At 43.3% G+C, this 16,614-nt stretch overlaps 1 protein-coding gene across 5 annotated transcripts in view; it reads right to left on the bottom strand.

The window, feature by feature from the left end:
• Positions 1 to 16,614, bottom strand: part of NHSL1 (NHS like 1) — a 107,044-nt gene that overhangs the window by 8,376 nt on the left and 82,054 nt on the right. For 3 of the 5 annotated variants that reach the window (XM_047101591.1, XM_047101592.1, XM_047101595.1), the window contains 3 exons: positions 13,858 to 14,050; positions 9,604 to 9,735; positions 486 to 3,680 (listed from right to left, as the gene is read on the bottom strand). In XM_047101591.1, the coding sequence (XP_046957547.1) occupies positions 486 to 3,680; positions 9,604 to 9,735; positions 13,858 to 14,050 (3,520 nt within the window). Of the gene's footprint in view, positions 1 to 485; positions 3,711 to 9,603; positions 9,736 to 13,857; positions 14,051 to 16,614 lie in introns of all 5 variants that reach the window. The other 2 variants (XM_047101593.1, XM_047101594.1) reach the window with 2 other exon arrangements.

Below are 16,614 nucleotides of genomic sequence, written 5' to 3'. Positions count from 1 at the left end.
AGTGACTTGAATTGGCACTTTTCACCAGGCTTCCCCATCTGCTTCCCTGTCATTCCCGATAACGTGAGAACCCCGGGACAGGCAGTGGGGTCGGCAGTTTGATCTTTTATTTGGATCACAAATAAAAGACAGCCAAAGCTCACTCTCTTCTGTTGAAGTCCGGGGCTCCTACTGAATCTCTCCCTCCGATTTTGTTGCAACATTTCTTTGCAGCTCTCCAGAAGGGAGATTACTCATTGCTGTTTAATAAACACCCTGTCTGCTGCGGACCACGCTGCCCCTCTATTTTCTGACGTTCAGTAAGCCCTACCCTCAGATCCAGATTTTTTTTTTTTAAATATCATAAAATGCCAAGTTGGTAACCTAAGTGTGAGGCAGCACAATGAGCCCACATGCGGCTAGCTTTACCTTGAACATGCACCGGCCCTATCTTCTGCCTGGGCTGCATGTGGTCGGAGGGGAAGGAGAGAGAAAAGCAGACTCACGCCCTCCGTCCTGTAGAGACAGGCAGCTCTCCGCGCTGCCTCCACCGTCTGCACTGTTCTCGGCACCTGGCTCCTCCTGCTTGGCGGCTGGCGAGACATCGGGCTGCACCATGGGGACATTGGCTCTCACTCTGCCGGGGGAAGCGGGAGCTGCAGCCCCTCCCTCGAGATCCGAGCCGCCAGGACCGGTCTCGTCTGGACCGGCCCCGGCTCTACAAGTCTCGGCTGCCTCTCCCCTCGTGGGGCTGGGCGATGCTCCGCTCACGTTCTCCGCGGGCTCCGCTGTGAAATCTCTCTGCGGAGGTGGCACCACAAGGAACAGTTTGGGCTTCTTGGAAATGGGGGGTGGCTTCCTGCCAGGGGACGGGCCGGGGGGCTCCTGGAGCGGGGCGGCCCCGGCCTCTGGCTCCGCGGCGCGGCCCGGGCTGCGGCTCGGGAGGCCACGCTCGGCTGCACCGTCCTGGTGACCCTGACTCAAGCTCTTGGCAGGAGTCGGCGGCGAGCCTGTCACAGAGGCAGTCTGGCTTTCACTCTCCATTTCATTTATGCTATTTCGGGATTTCAGGAAAGCAGATGGCTTTAAATGATACTGGGGAACAACCGGAGTTAGTGTTTCCTGAGATACTTGTTCATATAACAGTGCTTGCTCGGATCCTGAGTTCTTTTTCACGGGCCTCAACTGTACCATCTGCAATGCTTCAGTGGTTATCAGGGGCATGGGGGGTCTAGTGCCCTCCTCTTTGCTAGCGGGCTGCCTAACGGCCTCCCAGGAGCACTCGGGCTGGCCAGATTTTTTGAAAGAAGGCCTGGCATCTTTCATCAATTTGGGGTCAAGGGGTGGGGCAGGCGGGGGAGCTGAGGAGGGTACCGAGGCAGGGGGAGGCGGCAGGGAAGCCGAGGCACCCAGAGGGAGGGGGCTAAGTGCCCTGGGGGGAGGGGGAAAGCCCTGGCCAGGGAGGGGACAGAAGGGAGTGAGAGCTTCCGGTGGTGGAGGGGGGAAAAGGGGAGACTGAGGCAGAGAGCCCTCGGGGGAGTCTACTAAAGGCGGGGGAGGGGGAAGAGGAACGGCAGCAAGGGGAGAGGCCAGCGCAGAATCCAGCTTCTTCATCGTCCCGCTTCCTTCCGTGGAAGTGTTGGAAGACAGGGAGGTGGACGACGAGGAGACGGACACTGAAGATACCAGGGAGGACTTCCTCTCTGGCACCTTGGGCTTGGTCTTCCCCTTCCCGTTTGCTGGTGACGCGGATTTTAAAAACACAGGCACAGGGGTGAGCGCTGTGGGTGTATTCGACTGGCTGGAATACCCACTGGATGGAGAAGTGACTCTGTGGGACTTCTCCGGTGACGTGACCTTTGGTTTGACGGCGCCACCGGGCACCTGGGGCATCGCGGTCCCGGAGCCCTCCTGGACCTGGCAGGCTGGCCCGTCTCCGGCCGGCGCCCCGCTGCCGCCGGGGCAGCCCCCGCCGGGGATCCCGGGGTCTTCCTGCGCGCCCGTGTAGTCAATGTAGTACCCCCAGGGGTCCGCGTACTCGGACTTGACGCTGCTCGTGTCGCTCTGCGACGGCGTGGCCCCGCACAGGGAGTACACGTTGGGGGCGGTGGCCGAGGTCATGCTGCTGCCCGCGCTCACCGTGCTCTGGCTGCGGGAGCGGGACAGCCAGGGCTCTTCACAGTCGCTGCAGGGGCTCTGCGAGGGCGAGCTGCCGCCCCTGGCCTTGCCCGGGAGGTTCAGCTGCAGCGAGTGCTGGAGCGAGGCGATCAGGCTCTCGTTCAGCGCCTGTCCGTTGGCCTGCACGCCCTTCTTGGGAACCCTGCGCAGGGAGTCCGTCCGGGAGGGTGGCAGGGGCGGCTTCTTCGCTTTCTTCAAAGAGATGTTACGCGAAAGGGACTTGTCATGGTCACGCGGCCGGTCCCCTTGGCTCTTCCGAGCTCGCCCATCAAAAACATTGACCACACTGTGCCTGGGGTTCCCGAAGCCATCGCTGCTATTGCACAGGTTTCCAGATCCGTGTCCGGGGTCGGGGTGCATAGATGCATAGAAGCCATCGTGCTCCTCTGAATACAGGGACCTGGCATCATCTTTGGTCGACGTTTGATCCAAACTGCAGCTGCTCATGTTACTTCCGGGAGTGGAGAAGCCGGGAGTTGCCGCACGTGCCTTCAGTGGGGATGCCCGTCCGTTACCTGCGGCGCCGTATTCCCAGGGCTCCGAGCTGCCGTGCCCCCCGCCCTCGGAAAAACTGGACTCGCTTTTGCCATCCACATCCTGGGCGTGCGCTGGAAAGCCCAGGTTGTTTTTACAGTCGTAGGTCATGGCTTGGGATCCATTCTCCCGACTAGCTGGAGTATTTAGAGAGACCGCTGAATCACAGAGGGAGGACAGCATGGCTGCACTGGGGGGATGGGGATCTAGGGCCTGGGAAAGAACAGTGGGGTGACCCTCAGTCCAGTGACCGCCGTGAGACTGATGGCCCTCTTTACTAGCATGCCTGGACAGGAGGTGCTCTCTGGATTTTGCCTTCAGGTATGAACAGGAGCTGGTAATCTTACCGTCCAGCTGTCCTGGACTGTGAGCAGCGTGAATAATAATGACCTCCGGAGAGGACGAGAGCGTGGCGTTTGGGATGATGCTGGTGGAATAGGTTGCGTGAGGAGAAACCACGCACGCTGGGCTAATCACGTTCTCAAAGTGCCTCAGCTCCTGGGACTTGGGCCTCAAAAGTGTTCCGGTCCTCGAGGCACCTCCTAAGTGTCCTAGGTTTTCATCTACTTGTGGGTTCCCGCTCTGGTAAGGGCGCGTGCCATCCAGGTCTTCCGCAGGGCCCAGGGGACCCAGCCGTGGCTCGAGGGACTGGATGTTTGCCCTTGCTCCAGAACGTGGAAGGCTGTGGAAACCAGCATCACTGTGGAGGCGGGAAGGGAACACGATACCCGCGGAATCGCTCAGCACAGACATGTTCCCAGAGGAGCCTGAGAAGTGGCTCATCTGGGCGGCGATGCCTTGCCCCTTCTGTGCCCTGATTCTTCTCATGGAAGGTGGTACAACTTTCACTTCCTCAGTCTGACAGCTGGAGTCCCTCGTTTCTGAGCGCTGCCCAGCAGCCCGAGAGCTGTCAAGCCTTCCTAGTGTGGAGTAGTGGTCTGGGGTATACACTGAGTGAGCACCGACCTCATCCTGGCTGGTGCCTGATGCTGGAGATAAAGCAGAAAGAGGCTTGTTACCTAAAAATAAAAATATGTTAGTTCATCACTGATACCCTCATCCCCTTTTTACTCTGCTGTACTTAAAAATATTTTTTTTTCAATTCGATTTAGTTTTTCTTTCCTCCTGTAGGCACCTGAGAGTTTAAACAGTTATTGATACTCCTAAAAATAAAAACCCTTCTTATGAATGTCATGTGCTTCTCTCGATTTGTACTTCAAACCCTCCTATAGGATGAGCGCTACATATGGAATTCTCAGTTACTCTCTTTAAGATCAAAGCTGAACACTCTGTACAAGAGATACTTTTCAAATAACCTCCTTTCGGTAAAGATTTCAAGGTGGCCTGTCACCCACCAGGTGGCTGTGCCGAGTATCTGTCAAGCTGTGACAATCTTTCCCAAAGACAAATGAATGTAGTGGTTCAATAGTAGGGCTACAGAGATACCATTTACAGAGGATATTGGTAGAAAACAGTGTTGATTATATTAATTTTTTATGTCAGAAGGAATTCCAAGGGAAAAATGATTTACAGGCCCATCTGTGTATCAAACATTTCATTATCCATCTTAGACCATTGTCATCTGTCTGTCAGTGACATTCAAAATCCAATGGCAATCTGTTATGTTCTGGTGGGGGAAAAGCTGCAAGAATTCATCCAGTGAGCATTTCCTCAAATTAGGGTTATTCATTTCTTGGAGCTCTAAAACCAAATGAGAGCAGGTATGTTTAAAGGTGGGGCGGGGCGGGGCAGGGAGGGGGGAAGCATAAGGAGGGCCAAACAGAGAGGGAAATGGATGAGAAAAAACCTTAAGTGTAGATAACAGTTAGATTTCAAAATACCTAGAAAGGAACAGAATCTTAAAAACACAAGTCCAACATGAAACCAACAATTTAGCCAAAGTGGAGAGGCAGAGAGAGAGAGAGAGAGAGAGAGAGAGAGAGAAGGAGAGGGAGAGAGAAACCAATTCATGCATAGTAACTAACCACTAGGACACATTAAATCTTGAAAAGTAACAGCAAAACCAGTTTTCTCTACACTGTTTCAAAAACTGAAAAATTCTCAATCATGGGCTTTGCTGAGCAATGCAAGTTGGGTGCCTGCTGGCATCACTGTTCACCTGGGATTCCCGCAAACTCCTTCCCTATCCCACATGAACTAACTACGTGTCCCTGACTGGACATCCAAATACCAAGGATATTACAAAAATGGCAGCGATGTTCTTGTATGAACCACAAAGGAGATGTCATCCTGTGAGGAATAAAGCATAAAGCCTTTTCCTTCACTGTGATGACGGAGAATATTTTTATACTGGTATCTTTTAGCAGAGAGGATCTGTTTCCTCCCCCCTACTTCTCTGCCAGTTACGCTCACTGAAGACAGACACGCGCACGTGCGCACACACACATGCACACAAGGTTCTCCCTTAGAAAGAGAGGAAGTGGGTCAAACGGCAGGAGCAGGAGAAAAATCCACTTTGAGGAAGGAAAACAAAAGATGAAGGTTTTGCTATTTTAAGAGGTATTTTAGTAGGTGGGAAAATCGACTTGCAAGGCTCTACCAGTTTGCTTCCAAATATTCAAGTTACCTTATTCCATTGAACAATGGATTTTCATGCTTTTTCTTCTAAGATTGCAGCCGTTTTGCACGGGATCAGTGGTAGATTTTTAATGGTCTTTAAGGGCCATAAACAAAGTACTGATTCTTTCAGGTAACAATTCTGAATGTGAAACCATTTTAGGCTTCTGAAAATGGAAATATAACCGTTTCTTCGCCATTTACAGCCCAGTACAACTTTCTTATTAACAAAGTTTTTCTAAAGACTTTAAAAAACATGTGTGAAAAACAACTCACATATCATCCGTCATAGGGACCACCAAAGTTCTATTCCCAAAACAGACTGCCTAATATTTTCATAGTACAAAAAGTGTCACATATTATAGGATATAGATGAACACTATCTTGACCAGAATTCAATAACAAAAACAGACTATAAATAAAGAGATCTGTGGGGCACCTGGGTGGCTCAGTTTGTTAAGCATCTGGCTTCAGCTCATATCATGCTCTCATGGCTCATGGGTTCAAGCCTCGCATCAGGCTGTGCACCGACAGTGTGGAGCCTGCTTGGGATTCTCTCTCTCCCCCTTCTCTCTCTGCCCCTCCCCCATCTCAAAATAAATAAATAAACTTAAAAAAAAAGAGAGGACTGCAAATATAGACCTCTCAGGTGCTGCTAAAAATCTTGAATGGATTTATCTGATTTTACAACATAAAGAAATAATTATATTTTTTCTTCTACTTATTACGCAATACTACAAGGTATGTCGAATTAAAAAAAAAAACATGTAATCAATGCTAGTTAATTTAAGGTTTAATAGGTGGATTTTTAAAAAGTCACGTCTGGTCTTATGTTCTTAATGTTCTTCGTACAAACTATCAAAAATCATTCAGAAGGGGGATTCCTTTAAGTGAAGCTTTTTCTGCTTGGGGAATACATATTGTTCAAGGACTATTCAAACTCTTCAGGAGCCAAATATAATTGTATACCAACAAAATAATCCTATCTGATTCTAAAAGATGAAAACTCATAATGGGTTGTTCAAATACATTTCTATGTATATATAAGATGATAAGAGTAAAGAAAAAATTAGAAATTTTGTCCGATTCACTTAAATGGAAGGCAACGAATTCTAGGCCATAAAGACTTTAGAGAGTAAATCTCATAGCTTGACTTCAAAGTACAAACTGGCTCATCTCAAAAATAAAAATAAAAATAAAAAAAATAAAATAAAACAACTCATCTCTAGAGTCCACTGTTTATGGTTTCTGAAGTGAAAAGTGCATATAATGAAGCACAATCAACTTTAATTCTGGAAGAATCTCTGGTTTGATTTTTAAAACTCCAAATCTCCAGCAACTTGGGCAGTGTCTAGTGGACAGGAAGTATCTTTCCTAGTGAATGTTTTCTTTTCAGATAATCATATCCTTTTTTTAATCTAATTTGTTTGACTCAGCCATACTTCCCTCTCCTTCGTATCTAAAAAAGACTAATTTTTAAGGAAAATACCAAGTGTCTATAAGCTTTCAAACCAGATACCTTTCAAGTACGGAGTATTGGGGAGAAAAGGCAAGATCAACCAGAAGTCATAAAATGAACGAATAAAATACATGATCCAAATTTTCTGCTAAATGTTACTCTATTCAATATATATTTATTTTTGAGACAGAGAGAGACAGAGCATGAACAGGGGAGGGTCAGAGAGAGAGGGAGACACAGAATCCGAAGCAGGCTCCAGGCTCTGAGCCGTCAGCACAGAGCCCGATGCGGGGCTCGAACTCACGCAAGTGAGATCGTGACCTGAGCTGAAGTCGGACACTTAACCGACGGAGCCACCCAGGTGCCCCAAATGTTACTCTATTCAAAGGTTATTTTCCCTTACTCTATCAATCCTTTCAACTAGTCTATCTATAAAAGTACAGTTGTTTCTTATCTTTTCTTTTTTTTTTAAACTAGCTCTCACTTCAATACAGCTATCTCAGTGGACCACCAGCTATGATCCAGGTTATGTCGACTGCGCAGTGACATCAACTGTCTCTGTTTGGCCAAGACCACAGCGCAATGATGTGGGCAGAGCTATTTCCTTTCTTCCAGCATTGTTGGTGTTTCTACGTCACATACAAAAGAGATGGGAGCATGGGCCCCAGGGACTCAATTACTGATTTTAAAAATACAATTACAGAAGACTGATTTACCTAGCTGATCAGATCATTCCACTAAGATCAAAGAGGCAACTGAGTTATTGGCTCCATACTGGTTGGTTTAGTAATAAAAGTGATAAATTTCATTATCTCTGAGGTTCTAGAAATCATGTTACATATATACATAGAGAGAGAGAGAGATGGGGGGGAGGGGGGAGTGAACAGGGGGAGACACAGAGATAATTCACACTGAATACTTGTGTGTATGTATATGTTTTTCTGAGTCAAATTATTCTTATACCCTTTGCACAAAGCCATCCAAAACCTACCTATTTTGGTTGCACAGCCATTTAAAATGTAGACTACCCTGAAATATCAACCTTGTTATCTTACAAAGGGCATGTCTTTAAAGTCACTCCTTTAGGTTAAGGAACGTCCCCTAAAAGACCAGTTAAAATATAAACATTACTGCAGTGCTGTAAGGAATTAGCCCATTAAGTATCTACTGAACATAAGAGTATGTACTAGTTTCTCACATAAGTTAGCTGTCACCTAAAGGAAGAAAAAAAGAGAAAGAGTCTGAAAGAATGAAATCCAGGAGGACCGGCCCAGATCTGGAAGCAGATGCAGGGGCACGGACGGAAGACAGATTTCTCAAACCCTGTGGATGCAATCTCACCTTTGTTTGCGATAAGACCCTGTGTTATGAAATAAGACGGGCACTTGTATGTCACCTGGGTCACCGGAACTACCTAGAGCAAAAGCAAAGCATTGCTATTCTTGTCCCACTGTGGCTTCAGTCTAGAAGGCAGAACATACATGTCGGAGAACTGGGTGGCAGTAAAAGAGAGAATGCCAGGTAAAGAAGAGTGAGCCTTCTGTCCCTAAAACAGGGCATTTCAGCAGGTGTTTTGGGAAAAAACACATAGGAACAATGTCTGTAGCACTTGGAACCTGAAGCAGGCAATGCTACCTCAAAGTATAACAGATCACTAGAGCTAGGATAAACCCATTTTGACTCAAAGACTGCAGGGCAAGTTCCGAAAGAATTATCCCGAGTATCTAGACTGTAACCTTCAAAAGCAAATAAAAGTAAAAACATCAGGTGAAAGCAACTATGAGGAAATAAGTCCACAGGTTGGCTGAAGAGAAAGAGGCAAATTTCAAGATAGGTAGTATTAAGTTCCCTACGGTAATTACAAAAGCAGCTTTTATGTTAACCTATAGTGAACCTACCGGCACCAAGTGCTTCACCTGTATGAATTCATGACATCCTCAGACAACCCTATGAGGTATGTTCTGTCAATATCAACAACCACATTATTTGAATGAGGAAGGAGACTCGGGCAGGTGAAGTAACCAGCTTGAGGCCACCCCGGGCGTCAGCGGCAGAGCTGAGATTCAAATCCACACATCTGGCGCCAGAGTCCCTGCCCCGGCCCAGCGTGCGCTGCTGTCTGTGTAGACATTCCCAATGAGCCCATTGAAAACCAAAGGAGGAAGGGAATATAGAAAGAGGAGAGTGAGAGGGTTACCCAAAGCATCTATAAAAATAAGCAGAAATAATATGGATAAGTGAATTATGAAATAAATAATCTTCTCCGCTAGCCCCCCACCAAAAAAGAGGGGGGAGGGTTCTTTCTTTTCTGTTTTTATCACAGGTTGAAAAATATTGAATTAAAAACCTATGAAACTGTTTCCTTGGACATTCCATTAAGGCACTATCCAACATAAATGAATATTTTCTGTTGTACTGAAATTTACTAATTATCTCACACTTGATGTCTCTTTGATGACAAAATGGCCATCACCGTTGTCAGTATTAACTAATGAAGTCCATAGTCATTATCTGGAGTCCTAGAATGAGTTTTTGGTTTTATGAAAACTTAAAATCTAAATGAAAGGTAAATTTCATTGTGGAAATACCCAGTGTGCAAGGCACATGGAGATGCTGACATTACTGTAAATGTCTATCACCCCAGTTGACAGTCTTTATATAAGCTCTTCCTGTAACCGCCTCACCAAAACTCAACAAATCATCTGCAGGGGATGTTAAGACTTGTACCCAGTGCTGCACTCAGGAGAGAGGCTGGCCCTCTGGGGGCACCAAACGGCTATCAGAATGTATTGATCTCGTAAGCACCACAATGAGGTTAGCGTAGTAATGCTGAGCAGTAACGAGGGGCAACAGAATACAGTTCTGATGAGCCATACCTAGCTCCTTCTGTATGTTGTCAGGGACTCCTGTAATAGTCTTTCTCCTTTTGACTTTCTTCGGTCGTCTTACCAGAGTGTCTGTGTAAATTAGAGACCGCCGAAGGCTGGCCTGGCGATCGAAATTCTCCCCTAATATAGAGTAGTAGAACAAGCAAAGCAATGTTATTCTCAAGCAAGCCGACACCATGCACTCTCTTCGAGCAGCTTGTTGTAAAATGATAAGAAGGTTATTAATAATGATGTTAGCCAGTCATATGATGATGAATGAATGCTGAAGGCCAAAAAAAAGAAGGAAAGCACATTATCGTCATAAGGCTATTTTTTCATTTCCGGCCTACTTCCAAAGGAAGCACCTTGATCTCATTTGCACATGAGCTGGGGTAACAAGTGCAAATTTGTTAACATGACTTGAAGAGTGATTCTCTGTTATTTACAAAAATGGGTCATTTTGGAAGTGTTTTACATAGGCCCTATCGTCACCAAAATCACTCTTCACATCAGCGTAGGGTGTGGTGAAGGCAATGAGCCTATTGTATTCACGTGTTCTCTCTAGAGAGCAATATGATGTCTTGTCCTGTGTGAGGATACAAATAATCAAGAATTCTTGGATGCAGAGCTTTCTCTTTCTGTCAAGGAGGCTGACCATTTGGGCAGGCTGCGGTAATTGTTATGGTGTAGATACAACTGTAATGACCAATAAAAAGCCTTATAATGATAAAGTACTTTTACCACAATGAGACCCAGTAGCACTGCTGTTGTTAAAGCTGAACTGCTTTCTTTCTGCTTCTTGATCACTTTTGACAATTGATCTTAATTCAGACATTTCAGGTAGTTTTGCAATCAAACCTAGAATGCCATATCCACAGGACTGTTTTTTGTCCTCTAAAGTACGAACTTGTGTGATTAGCACACCAATGGAAACCATAAAATAATAAAGTAGCAGTTACTGACTGGTCTGCTTTAAATTCTTTCCCGGTTTAATTAAAGAAAGTTTGGTAGCACTGTCTCTGTTAAATGGTTATTCTCCTCAAAAAGAGATTTTAAAAATACATATACACACAAATTATATACTCCCATCATGCCTATGTTGTACCAAAAGAAGTATATAAACATTCACTCTTTTTAGCAATATTGACACACAAAGTGAGTATGTTGTAAACAAGGCACCCTCTATTTAAACAGGAATAAACTGTGATTAGAAACTTCTTTAAAGCAAAACAGAGGATAAAAGATCTGAATGATCAAAGCACATTTCATGTAGGAAGCAACAAACACAAATAAATGCTTGCAACTTTGTTCCTAATGGAGAAAACCAGAAATGATTGAGAGAAGATGGTGAAACACGAGAAGGTATCATCACTGTAATAAACGCATCACTAAGTACAATAGCACGTATGATGCTTGTAAGGGGGCAAGCCATGACTTCAATGGTCCATAGTTCCCTGCCGCAGAGGAAAACAATTTCCTTGTATGAAGGTATTAAAAACAGACAAAACATCAACAGATAGCTGCATTTAGTCTCTACTTTTGCTTCCTTAAAAACAAAAACATGAGATAAACCACTCAAATTCCAAGGAAATTAAGAAACAAACCATGAGAATGGACATCTAAGACATATGCCATTAAAGGCACCAAACTCTCCATCTTGCATCATGGCCTCAAATGTCTGTCCCCGATGGTGGACTAAACATTTCTTGAGGGTAGGTACCATGATTCTTGTACTTTAGCACCCCCTGTGTCACTCAGTTCAATGCCTGACACAAAGTAGTTACTCAATAAATATTTGTTGAGAGGCACTGGTTCACTCCCTTTCATTGAAAAACAGCCTTAGTCATGGTTACTACTTAGAAATAAACTTAGCTAACAGCAGACATTAGTACAAAGTCAGTGTGCCAAAACTCTTAAGCATGGTACCACTCTATTTATCTTCCAGGTGGAAGGCTTTTAATCCACATGGCGAACAGGAAACCTACACATATACGCATTTCATTTGAAACATTTTTTTTTTCCCTTCCTCAACTCCTAGAACATGATGAGTCCCTACAGGACTATGACTGAGGGGATTAAATTGATTTTCATGCTGGCAGCTCATTGTGCTAATGTTCTGCTGCTATGCCTGGCCGGCTTCACTCTGGACGTAAAATAATATATTTATCGACATTTCTTTCCCCTGCTGATCCTGACTGAAAATCAAACCAGAGGGTCAATGTTCATCCAAATAAATGAACACATGACAATTCCCTACAGGAAGCTATATTTTAGTCTCAAAAGCCTTCTAGGGCTGCAGAAACACATCATTTAAAGAGGAGGAAGTGGTATAACCTAGGTCAACTGGACTGCTGAAAGTGAAAATTTTAAATTTAATGCTTCTTTGTATCAGAATAGTAGAAAAATTAACATCTTTATGTAATGCATGTTTATGTATGTGAACACATGATCCAGAAGCTGGATCAATACACATGCAACTAGATACTAGATTTGATTATTACAGTTCTGAAAACGTTAATCACTCAATTAAAAGTAAACTGCATTTTGACATAACTCATTTTGCTCACTTCTTTGTCATTTGCCTTTCCTATGTGGCATTTGAAGGCCTCCTTTTAAACTCTGTGTAATTCATATCTACTTAGTCATCAACAGGAGGGAATTGCAGCTCAAAGAAATGGCAATGTCTTCTGTTGTTACAATGCATTTCATTGCAAATGATTATTTCTGAGGCTGTATAGTTACTCTGTTTTAAATTTCCTGATCTCAGGATAATGCATTTATCCTAATTCCATTAAGGACTGCCATATTTCATAGCACAATCTTCTTATCTTACAATATTACTTTGGAGGCATCTAATCATATATAATGTAATTTATGTTTCTGCTGCATTTAATCAATCAAATAATGTAATGCGTTTTCTTATGGAAAATTTGTGTCCACATATTCCATTAAGCAATAAACACACTTTATTCTGAAACACAGCTACTTCTAAAAATAACCTTAAAAAAATATGATCTAGGTGCATGAGAATCACATTTGGGAAGATCAACGTTATTTGCAAAGAAAATGGAATCAAATACTACGCTATTCCTTTAAGGCTTAAATACAATCAATGTGGGAGAATGTACCTGGAATTTAAAATAATTCATGCACTTATTTACTAAATTTCTCAGGAATTCAAAATAGATGTAATTTTTATTTTAAGTGTAATTTTTAAACATCTGTAAGGTTTTTTTTTTTAAAAAAAAGTCTGCATTAACTATCAAAATACAAAAACCTTTCTAACAGCAGACCACAGCATTAGCTTCAGAAATACAGCAAGGGTGCTATGGGTTTTCATCCTAATTTTTTATGAAAACTCAGCCTTATTGGTCACCTGATATTTTTTAGGTTCTGGCCCTAGAGGCCATGCTTTTGTAAGGACTGCTTATCAATGACGATTATTAGCAACCAGTTTCTCTTGAATACACTGTGCAACGTTAACTCTTAACACATCTATTTTACACTTGGTATGCTTCCCAAACCACAGACCTTTTTTATGAGGTACGGAACTGATAAAGCAGGAAAATTCTGCTGCCTTTTAACAGTTCCTCTAAGTTCATGAAATACTGTCTTTGAGCTTCATGTACCTTGTTATCTGTCCCCTTAAATATTACAGATGATTAAAATCTGAGCATAATATTCCAAAAGAACTTGAATTTGAAGATTATAGAATTCAAATTATTAGGATCAAAATATGACTTGACCATCCTCTTAACTTTAAAACAGTATTTTCATAATCCTTACTGTTACTTCACTTGATATTCTTAGTTTAAGCAATTTGAGAAGACAAAAGGGCAAGAAAATCTATCACTCAAAAATATCACAAAACTGTTACTTCTTCGCTTCCATAAATACTACATAAAACAGCCCTTTAGAAGGGAAACGTCATTGTTTCCTTACCCAGGGCCACATTTAGAAGATGTTCCCAAATAAACAAAGTATTTTAAAGAAGCAATTCAATGAAACAAGGCACACACATTTTCTATGAATTCCATGACATCAACCTTTGGTGACAGCCCTCTAATCTTACAAGCAAGAGATATTTCATATGCATGCACACATATAAATTTTAGTATTCCTTTCCTTAAACACAGAGCAGGAAGCCAGACTATAGCTATTTACCTTTGATGTATAAGTGAGATGCTAAGAGCATATAACAAACAGAAGCCAAAGTCATTTTCCCAAGTATGTTTAGAAACCTATCTGTACAGCAAAGCATACCAGTTATATTAATGGGAACCACGTCAGCCTGGATTGTTTGGGCTTGCTGTCGCATCTTCTCTTCTGGCGTTGGCAAAGGAAGTGACTTGGTCCAGTTCGTTTGAGTATGAAGGTCAGAGAAGTCACTTGAGGTTGGCGTGTTAGGTCTCCTGATGGAAATAAGTCTTTCCTCTTCTGATGAAGAAATAGAACACTGCAGGGAAAACAGTAAGTAGATGCTGTAGTGTGCAAATAGCTGGCAAAAACATTTAAAAATACATTCCTTGTTTAAAGCCTTTTTTCAACTAGGGCGCGGGCGCCTGGGTGGCTCAGTTGGTTGAGTGGCCGACTTTAGCTCAGGTCACGATCTCACGGTCTGTGAGTTCGAGCCCTGCGTCGGGCTCTGTGCTGACAGCTCAGAGCTTAGAGCCTGCTTCAGATTCTGTGTCTCCCTCTCTCTGTCCCTCCTCCACTCAGTCTGTCTCTGTCTCTCAAAAATGAATAAATGTTAAATAAATAAGTAAATCAATAAAATATTTTTTCAACTCATTAAAAGCGAGCCAAAAACAAAAACAAAACTGGCCACATTTAAGAAAGAAGCAATAGTTTGCAAGAAAACTGCTCATCATCTTGAGCATGACCCGTTGTGTATATGATTCACGCCGTCGCCTTAGTCTCTAAACCATGAGGTCTGCAAACGGCTTTGCTGACCCTCGATATCTTTTCAGTTCTTCCTGTTTCTCCTATATTTACTGTGGTCAGAAAGCTTATGGATTTAGTTGAATGTTAGAAGCCCGGAGAAGCATCATGGCTGTGGCCATCGGTTTCCATTTTTATTAAAATTTTGTTTGCTCAAAGTCATTTCTAGCCTCAACCTCATTTCCTTCAGGCGCTGACCTCAAGGAACATTTCTGGAATCATAGAGCTATTGTGTGCTCTTCTGAAACCATTTATATGAAAACAATTGGTGTGAAATTGTTAAATTCTAAGAAGCTGACTGAAGCTCTGCTCTGAGCCTTATCAGAATTCCATGAAAACATTTCTGGCAGTGTCTGTTTCAATACAGATTAACATCCTAACTGGGGAGCCCTTCTGCAATACCTTTCTTCCCATAACATCTTAAAAAGCGGAAGCAAGAACGCTGTTTGGGGAAGCATTTTACCACGGACGGTACCATGGCCGCACGACAGTTGGCTCTTTGACAAGGAAGCTCCAAGAACTCAAACACAATGGGCTCACAAACAACAACGATGACAAAAAAGGGTGATTGGCTTTTGTTGAGAAACGGCAGTTTATAATACACAATAAATGTCTAAGAACTGGTCTTCGAGTTGAAAGCATTTAAACTAACTACCACCTCTGAAAATAAGGCATTTAAAAGAGTTTTACTTCAGAATAAAAAGTCAATGAACCTTCCCAAGGGAATACCTGTGTAACCAGCACCCAAGTCAGCTCAACACTCCCCTCCCCAAACCACACACCCCTAAGCAAGGGTAACTACTCTCTGACTTCTAACACCCCACCATAGCTTTGTCTGCCTATGTGTGACCTAAAGGGAATCCTGACGTTCTCTTTTGTGACTTTCTTTTTTCGTTCAATATTATGTTTGTGAGGATTTATCTATCTTTAAGAAGCAGGCATTGATACCTTGCTGGATTTAATGCAAGTTTCTAAAAGCATACAGGTAAGAAATTTACAGAAGAAATACATCTGTTAGAAATTTCAACCACTTAAAAGAACACTGTAATCACTGTTTATTACTATTGAATCATCTTACTGTAAAATATCTGTTTTTATTCTACAACTACCAGCCCTGCACAAATTTCACAAGGACTACAGAAGAGCCAATTAAAATAGTTAGGATCCTGAGAAACAGGAACCCATGGGGAAGGGGAAGGAAAAAAAAAAAAAAAAAAAAAAGAGGTTAGAGTGGGAGAGAGCCAAAGCATAAGAAACTGTTAAAAACTGAGAACAAACTGAGGGTTGATGGGGGTGGGAGGGAGGAGAGGGTGGGTGATGGGTATTGAGGAGGGCACCTTTTGGGATGAGCACTGGGTGTTGTATGGAAACCAATTTGACGATAAATTTCATATATTAAAATAAATAAATAAATAAATAAATAATAAACATTAAGAAAAATAAAAAAAATAAAATAAAATAAAATAAAATAGTTTGGTATTGGGGGATAGGGCCTAAACTAAGAATCCAAAGACCTGAGTCTATTCACTTTATACCTGACAGTCTCGTGACTTTTAGGCTCTTCTTGAACCCTTCCTTTGCTGAAAAGTGGGGCTATATGTTTCCCTCCTGAGTCCCACAAAGAGCCATTCTCAAGACCTAATGAGATAAGGGCTGCCTGGGTGACTCAGTTGGTTAGGCCTCCAACTTCAACTTAGGTCATGATCTCGTGGTCCATGAGTTCGAGCCCCATGTTGGGCTCCGTGCTGACAGCTCAGAGCCTGGATCCTGCTTCAGATTCTGTGTCACCCCCTCTCCCTGCTCCTCCCCTGCTCACACTCTGTCTCTCTCTCTCTCTCTCTCTCTCTCTCTCTCTCAAAAATGAATAAATGTTAAAAAAAATTATTAAAAAAAAGACCTAATGAGATAAAATCTCTGAAAATATCTATGGCTGTTAAACATCATGGAAATAAAGGTGATGGTCCTATAAAAGTGACTTTAGGAAAGCAAAATCATGGGGGCACCCGGCTGGCTCAGTCGAAGAACAAAGGACTCTTGATTGTGGGTTGTGAGTTTGAGCACCAAGTTGGGTGTAGAGGT

This window comes from Lynx rufus, unplaced genomic scaffold (genome assembly GCF_022079265.1).
Source record: "Lynx rufus isolate CCGP_SWC_20201006 ecotype Redwood Valley unplaced genomic scaffold, mLynRuf1.p SCAF_6, whole genome shotgun sequence".
NCBI lineage: Eukaryota > Metazoa > Chordata > Mammalia > Carnivora > Felidae > Lynx > Lynx rufus.
This window is presented reverse-complemented; position numbering and strand designations above follow the sequence as displayed.